This window comes from Pteropus vampyrus, unplaced genomic scaffold, assembly GCF_000151845.1.
Source record: "Pteropus vampyrus isolate Shadow unplaced genomic scaffold, Pvam_2.0 Scaffold17, whole genome shotgun sequence".
Classification (NCBI taxonomy): Eukaryota; Metazoa; Chordata; class Mammalia; order Chiroptera; family Pteropodidae; genus Pteropus; species Pteropus vampyrus.
The window spans coordinates 8,039,945-8,048,919 of record NW_011888798.1 but is presented as its reverse complement, the minus strand read 5'-3'; the positions used below and the strand labels follow the sequence as shown (position 1 = coordinate 8,048,919).

At 34.5% G+C, this 8,975-nt stretch overlaps 1 protein-coding gene across 2 annotated transcripts in view; it reads left to right on the top strand.

Moving 5' to 3' along the window:
* THSD7B (thrombospondin type 1 domain containing 7B) overlaps nucleotides 1–8,975 on the top strand; it is a 793,340-nt gene that overhangs the window by 456,074 nt on the left and 328,291 nt on the right. For both annotated transcript variants that reach the window (XM_023527487.1, XM_023527488.1), the window contains one exon: nucleotides 6,831–6,960. In XM_023527487.1, coding sequence (XP_023383255.1) covers nucleotides 6,831–6,960 — 130 coding nt within the window. The remainder of the gene's footprint in view (nucleotides 1–6,830; nucleotides 6,961–8,975) is intronic.

The window sequence follows — 8,975 nt, the reverse complement described above, 5'->3', positions numbered from 1 at the left end:
TTTTAAGAGCAGCAGTGGTTGAGGACAGGAAGTTGAAGAAATAGGAGCTAGTCTCTAGAAATTAGAACTACTGCATAGGCTTCAGGAATTGTGTGGTGCCTACCATGAGGAGAAAATGTTTATTTGTGTTGACTGTCATCCTAGATAGTTTGTGCAGATATAAGCATGAGTTATTCCTTCTGAAATCTATGTTAAGTGCTTGCATATAAAAAAATTTAAGTTCAGTGGTTAGTTACAAATATTACATTTGTAAAATGCTTTAAATCCTATTTAATCAGGCACTCCTTACAGCTGTCCTGTGAATTGGTGCCACAGTATTACCCACAGAGAACAAGCAAGAAAACGTAAGTTCTGAAAGCTTAAGTGCATTGCCCCAGGTCATATAGCAATTCCATAATGAGTTCAGATTAGAAATCAGAGCTCTGGAGGTCATGTTTGTTGCCAGAACCATTGAATTTGTCCTCTGTTGCAAACTAAATAAATGATTGTGAAAATTTAAGACTATATAATACATTTTTTTCCAGAACATTTAAAAATTAAAGAAATATATGAATATCCTGGAGCCTATTTTTAATATTCCTAGAAAGTTTTGCAGAAAAACTTTGGAATTTCATTTAATTTCCTATGTATATAGATAGGCTCAGTATTCATTTTGAAGTACTTGGAAGTCTAGGCTGGGCAGCAATTCTGGGGGAAGAGATTGCTATGTATCTGCCTTATATATGGAACATCAAGATAAATAGAAAGGAAGTATATAAAAAATTCCTACTCAAGGTCTTCGTGGGCATTACATTCTTTACTACTTAAGCCTTCCATTTTTCCGTGAACAACAAGAGCATACGAGATTGACTGCCTTTGTTTAATAAAGTTTATATTATCATTTCTGAATACTTATAAAACTATAAAAGACTTTATAGTTTTAGCTATCCATTAAGTTTCACTTCTGCTTCACTGGGAGATTTAATAATGCATGCGTGTACATTTCAGTGTAACACATGGCACTGAGATGTGTCTTCTACATGTAGTAGACACCTGATAAATATATATCAACAATGATAACACCGTATGTGGTAAGTGCTTTCTTCTGAGGACTCAGAGTCACAGTACTTATTTCTCCAAATTTAAGTGGGAGATTGTTGGCCTGGTGGTGAACCTGGTTTGGTTTCTCTTCTATAAAGTAAATCAACTCTGCTTGAATCTCGATAATGGTTGTAAATAAACTAAAAAGGGGTATTATCTTGTGTATAATTAGTCAGTAGAGAAAATGTACTTTTTATGGGATTTAATGTTGAAGAAACTCAGGCTGCCTAACATCGTACTGTGATCTCCGTCTGTAGAATTGACTTAAAAACAGACTTCTTAATGACCAGCTGGAATTTTTCCCAAGTGAAAGTTTGCTTCTCATATTTGTAATCCGCTTTGATTAAACACCAATTCTCTTTAGTTACACAGCATCTATTTGTGATGTTTTCCTCCTAACAACATATATAAAGTAGCTCCAGCTGATTATTTTGAGGTAAATCCTATACTCTCTTTCTCTTTAATTTTTAATTTAATGATTCATGAGCTAGTGTGCTTGGGGCACACAACAGTCTTCTTTGGATATATGAACTGCTATCCCAAGCAGAATTCTGTGGCAAGCAATAAAAAGGTCCAGTAATCAGATTGAATAGATAGTTTTAAGAACAGCACAGTAGTCTACATCTTCTGTGCATTTGAGATGCAGCCCAATCCTGCAGTGAGAAACAAAATGTGCATGTTTATTACATTCACATGAGGCAATGGTCTCTTTCTGAGGGATCATATAATTTTTCATGCAAACTTAGGCACTTATGAAAATAAGTGGATGAGCTATTAATATTTAAGCCAGGATAACAGGCATTAACTAGGACTTCCTTGAGCAAACAGGGTGTTTGATCACCCTACCCATTCCTCTCCAATAATATGAGAAGATGGTTGGTATTAATTGCCTTGTGTTTGTAGTTTAATTTACCAGGAACATGGAAAGATTTTAAGTCACTCATGGTCTCCTAGAATCTCAGAACATAGACAGACCCAGCACTGAATAGAAGACTAGTTTGTCACATTTTTCTTTTGATTAGAAACAGCCTCAACTATTGACATTTTCTTCTACCATTGTTTTGAAAATCTTTCTTCTCACATCTCATGGACTCATAATGTGCTAGAAGAGACTCCCTGTTCCAGGCAGTCAGTACAAGATTTACATGCAGTGTCTCGTTTGATTCTTACAGCAATCATGTGAAATAGAAACTTTTATTTGGCCTGTTTTACAGGCAAGGAAGCTGAGGCTGAGCAAGATTAAAGGAACTGCCTGAAGTCTAACTATGGTTGTCACGACCCCAGAAGATATTTAATTTGTGGTTGTTTATATGACATGGATCTTAAATATCATTGATGCCATCCTTTTGCTTTGCGATCCCTTAGAGAGGGATCATGACCAGATTTTTTGTTTTGTTTGTTTAATGGTGACCTGAAAGTATAAGTAGAGAGGAGGAAAGAGAGATCTAGGTGAGAACCAACAATTGCAAGACAACAATCCAGGAAGAAGGTTGGTGATATGAAACAAAATGAAGTCATTGAGATCTATTAGACTTGTTGGTAACAGAGATATTTGAGAAACAAGAGAAAGACAGAGAGGTCATATTTTAAAAATCTACCATCAGAATTCTGCTGATTGGTGTCAGAATAAACACCATGCACTGCAGGTACATATTCATTCTGTGTGTACTTCTCACATCTGCTTGCCTTTAGGATCCCTCCTCTGATGTTCATCTCCAGTCCTGCCTCTCCTGTCAGCCATGCTCATTTTCACCGTGCTCTATCTACTATGCTCTACTTGCCTTTCCTTTACTCTCACATTTCAAATCACTTGGTAATTTAAGGGGTCAATATTTTACTTCAAATCATTATCAAATAACCTGGCACCAGGGTTCAACACTCATGATTCTTCAATTCAGTGCAATGCATCCCAGCTCACCCAGCCACGAATCACTCAGAGATACTCTTTATGGGCTGATTTCCTTCATCTTTGTTACCATCTTTCCAGGAAAGACTGGTGTAGACCTTTACAGAGAATCTATAAATATTCCTCTACGTTTGCAGCCCATTCATCTATTTCCTATTAAATATAGTTCTTGATCTTTAAGGTGCCGTCTTTTCTAAATGTTACTTCTTGTGATTATAATTAATAAGTTAAATTTAATTATGCCATTTTACTGATGATAAAATATGCATAAATCAAAATTGAATTTAGACTACTTGTTTATTAGCCATAATTATGTTTGAGCAGTAGTTTATGTTTGTAAACAGGCACTTTAATTTATTGTTATTTTTTTCATAGGCCTAATAAGGTTGGAAAAATCACTCAAAAAGCCCCACAAACACTGTTTTTATTGACACTTGAAGTTTTCTGCTAACAGTGTGCTATTGAGGAATTTATTAGAAAGGAAGAGGTATCCCTTGGGAATAACAGAGACCTATCATATGGACCACTCCATGCAATGCCCCCTCTTTCTCTTTATCTTACTATGAAGTCTCTCTTAGGAAAAAAAAATCATGGGTTTTGATGTCCGTTTAGTTGCAATTTTAATCCTATCTAGGTGACTGCAAATTATCTCTTCCTCCCTCTGTTTTCTTATCTGTAAAATGGGTGTAATAATAATAGTGAAAATGTCAACCTTATAAAGTGTTGTAATAATACAATAGATGTCATACGCAAAATGCCTAGAAGGGGATATGTTGTAGATTCAGGTAATAAGTCCTGGAAACTTCTATCACATTTTACATATATATGTAATATAAATGTTTTCTACCTGCAAAGCCACTGTCTTCCTCTTCTCAACCTTTACCTGAATATCTATAGAGCATATTAATCAATGCAACTATTTTTCCTAAACTTTTAATTATTTAACCTGGAATCATACCATAAAGCAAAACACCTCTGTGTATGTGTGCACTGTGTATGTGTTTTTGTATATGTGTATGTGTGTATACGCTCAGGCAGTGCGAAGGAAGAGGCATTGGTCATGTTCTCTCTTAATGTGAGGTAAAGCCATCTCCTTCATTTTTTTCTATTGTCTTCAGTCTTTTTTTCCTGTCTCCTAAGATAGCATTTGGACAAGACACACACACACACACACACACACACACACACACACACACTCTCTCTCATGTGTGCATCCTAAAGGTAAAGAGTAATTTTCAGGGTGTGTACAGTGTAATTAGAATTAACTGACAGTGGGGAAAGAGGCTTTTTCCCAAAGGAATATTATTTAAAAAAATTGTCCCCATCCAAATGAAGATAGCTTTAATATTATTATGCAGAACTATTTAAATTACTTATTATTTTCTTTTTACTTTTCTTTTTCTGTGCTCCTTACAGGGCCTTAAGTATATTTCAAAAGGAATTATAGCATTCCTCTCTGTGAAATACTAGTAGTAGCTCTCCTTTGAGCATTTTATAAGCATTTTCTGACAGGAAATATTTGACTCATTCAAATGGGAAAACAAGAAAATTTAATGGATTATTTACAAAGCAGTGGACAGGATTAATGTGAACTAATGATACTTGGCTAGTGACAGCTAGGATCCTGAAAGCTGATGGAGAGAGAAACAATTAGTAGAACTCAGAGAAAGTAGCTGTAAGAGAGTGCCAATTCATAGAAATTGTGGTTTTTGATATGGTGGGGAACCAACTTGAGGTGATCCAGAGGTTGAAATCTGGTGGAATAAATAACCTGATTTCTCTCTCTCCTCTTGCCATCTTCTTTTCCTTCCATTATGTATTCCAGCCCTCATTGGCCAAACCCAACCAGGAGCCAATGGACAAGGGGGACACTGATACACTCCTGTGGTCAGCAACCTTGCTATAGAGCCAGTTAAAGAAGGGCATGAAAAGGGAACAAATGGAAAAGATTCCACACATATCCTTAACTTATAGTTCAAGGTCATGAAACGTACAAATGTGTTGGTCTCACCTTCCCTTAATCTCATTAAAATGATAAAAATGAATTTTAAAAGTCCTGATTGCTTGTCAAAAACAAAAGGAGAGGACCATCAGTGGATGAGAGATCTAAATTCATTTATGGAAGACTTAATGGATACAGACTGAAGAGCAAAGAAACTGATGACATCACATAAGACATGACCTAAATTAGCAGGAATGTGAGTGGCTGTAGAAGAAGCCATCTACCTAGGAATACTCTTTATAACATCAGTGGCTGGTTTGAACGAGTGAGCAGTGGGACCGAAAAAAAAAAAATTGACTGTTTAAAGCCTTTAAATAATCAGTAGATGAATAGAAATAGTGATATAATTATAAAAAATTGAAAGGTGGTGCAAAATAAATTCTCATCAATTATAGCAGAAAGTCAATAGATAATGTCTAACATTAATAAATCAAAAAGTAAAGACATAAGCACATTATTTATAGATTTAGAAGTAACCACAGAAGAACTAAATGCAGAAACAGTTCATAATGTTTGGGGAGGAGGATAGGGAAGTGTTGTAGGTCAGTTGCTTCTCACTGTAAATCTGTTTGTAACAATGAGTTTTAAAAACCGTGTGAATAAATCATTTTAGTAAAAGCTCTTTTTTTCCCCCCTTTTTGTTTCATTCCTTTTGTTTACTGGCTTTCTAAGACTTTTAGTCTTAACATAATTAGGTCCGTTATTTGTCTCAAACCTACAAATAACTTCTTTTTCTCCCATACTCCAATTTCTCCATTTTTTATAATCCTGCACATGTATACACAGATAAACCATACACATACATCTGCCTTCTGGATGCAGTTACATGTCTTTTTCTGTAAATCGCATGCACTCTGTCTCAGTGCCTTTTTTCAAAAGTTTCCTTGGCCTGAAATGGCGTCAGCATTTTTTTTTCCCATTTAGCCTTCAAGTCCCAGAGTAGATTCTGCCTCCTCTATGAGCTGTTTTTGCTTTCCAGAGACACAAATAATTACGCTTTATCTGTATTCTCCTAATGCTACACCGCTGTTTGATACTTCTTGCTCTACAATGACTAATAAGTAATTGTGTATCTATCTGCTCCTTTAATCTGTTTAATTATAAATTCATTATATTTTCATACCTAACTCAATTTTTTACATGTAGTAATCAAAATAGTTGCTAACTGCTATAGCTATAATTGATTTTTGTCACCATTGATTCAGAAGGCATCTAAAGATTATACCCAACACATTAAAGTGACTATGAACTGTCTTTTAATAGATGCCTATTAAGACTTCTGCTTCTTAGCAAATTTCAGTGCCTCTTTCCTAAATTTCAATAACATACATATTATCTCAGGTTATGAAGAATAAGAAATTTAATAAACTAATACCCATAAATGTGTTATTGATGTAGTGATTTTTATGAATGTTTATATTGCAAAAAGTAGTCTAGAGTGGGAAATGCCTTACCAGAGAGGGCAACTTGCTGGTAGTAAAACTCTAGCCCCATGAGTTATTGTTTGGAGATGAAGGAGGATTTCTGGGGTCTCTATATTTTAACTCTTATGCCACAGGAGATATGGAGTCAGATGAATTTCAAATATATTGACAGTGGGAAACCATAGCATATTAGAATACTTAGATTTGAAATCATAATTATTAAGTATAAAGTGTCTATCTCTAGAAGTAAGATTGAGTAGTAACCCCTGGTCTTTGCTTGTTATTTTCATTTCTCAGATAGTCTTTCTACATGCTCTTACCTCATTGCTCTCTTTTTATTTTAATAGCTACATAACCATAGATTTTTCTCTGCATCCATCTAAAAAGGCACTATAATTTTATTTTTACTTTACTTTAGGAAATGCCACAATAAAACAATCTCGATACAGGATTATCATCCAAGAAGCAGCCAACGGAGGCCAGGAATGCCCAGATACCTTATTTGAAGAACGAGAGTGTGAAGATGTCTCATTGTGCCCTGTATTTCGGTAAATAGTTAACTTTTCGAATAATTATTAGACTTTAGTATAAATTATGACCTATCTTCTTCATATAATATGTGGTGGTTTAGTGAGAAATATAGATGAATTGATGTTTATCTTCAAATACCTCTATATTTTTCCCTCTTATCTAGAAGACATTTTGAGGGAGTAAAGAAACTAAAAGTCTAATTAACAGGAAAAAAGAAACGTATTTTGATTCTAAGTGCACTCCTGAAATTCTGCCACTCAGGCAATCAATTATCAGAATCAGGATCCAAAGAGATTCAGGATGAGGTTTTTACCTGAAACATACATACACACATACACACACACAAACATATACACACATACCACACAGTACCTCACTCTATCATTCTCATCTTAAAGCCTTTATTAAGAACTAAGAATCAAATTTATACTTCTTTAACAACTATTTTAATTCAAAAATATTTTTTGTTCTCAATTTTAATCATATACACATTCTAAGAAAATATATAGCTAGGAAAAACATTCAACATATGGATAACTTATTTTTAAGAAAATGAGTAACTTTCAAACTATATATGTTACTTATATGTTCCTTTTTGGCAGTTTGGTGATTATTATATATAAAAATAATACCTGAGGTTTGTGTGTTTAGTCATAAACTTCCACTCTTAACATTAAATCAAAACATTGCTTTAAAGGACACCTGGATTAAATTCACTGTCGGGTTTTACTGATTTGTGAAAAAAGTCCATGATCTTTAAAAGCATATAGTTATCAACACACTTAAAAATGCCTTTAGCAAAAAATGCCTAGTGTTTCTCCAGATTACTTGAGAAGCTGTGAAATTCAAGAGCTAATTTATTCAGAAAAATACAAGTTCTTTTTTTTTTTTTCATTTTAAAGAAGAATCCTCACATTAGATGAAGTTTAGGGTGTCACTGAAGAAATCTAAATCACTATTGCTTTTATTATCCCTTTACTCCCATTGTTTTTATATGATGACCGATTTGGGGAAGATGTAGATAAATACTGAGAACACGCCCTGACTAAAATTTTTCCTCATTTACTACAGGGCACTGTCCATGTTCATCCTTTTGTACCATGTATATAAATATTGAAACTTCTGAGCCCAGCAAAAGAGCTCTCAGGGATAGTAGCCAATTGAAAAAAATTAGCAAAATCAAATATTATTAGATATTTTTTACAAACCCAGGGCTATCATAATCAGAAAATCCTATAAATTATTAGTGGTCTCTTCCTTTCTATTGTCCACTCTCATTACTCTCTTGCTGCACTGCAATTTAACCACTCATGTTTGAACCAGTTTCCATCATTGACCTCTTACCATTTTCCCCAGAAATTAGTTCCACTGTGTATGGATTGGATCATTGTATCATTTCTCCTGAAGTGTAGTTTAATATGTGGCCAAGTTATCAGCATGATTCTCTGCTCCTTAATAAAACATCCTTGAATTTTGAATAATATGATTCCAATTTGGGTTTAGCTTTCTCCCTCATCTGTATGATAGGGAGACAAGATAATGTAGACCTTTATCATTACCTTGTGATTCTTCTTTTTGACTTCATTAAGGTGACATAGTCACACATTTACCAAATTAAAACAGAATCAAAATGTGTATAGAAAGTTTTCTGTAAATCTGAGCATCTCTTAACATGTTAAGTTAGTAAGCAAAAGGGAAGGCAAGAGTGAGTATCCTTAGATAGAATTGGCAATGGAGTCTGTGGCATCAAGGGCTTTAGGACGGACAACTACCCTGCCCTGACTTGTGCAGTCTGGGACATGTCACTTAACCTCTCTGAGTTCAGGTTTATCATCCTAACACTGAAAATTCCTTCCTTCTTAAGCTGAACACTAAACCTGATTAAATTCCTTGGTCTTGTTTTGGTCTAGAAAGCCCATGCAAATTTAAGGGATCTGAATGAACGACATGTTGTAGTTGAAAAGTTGGACTAAAATCCCTTACCATTTTAATTTCTGTGTTTTGAAATTATACTGAATGAAACTATGCATAT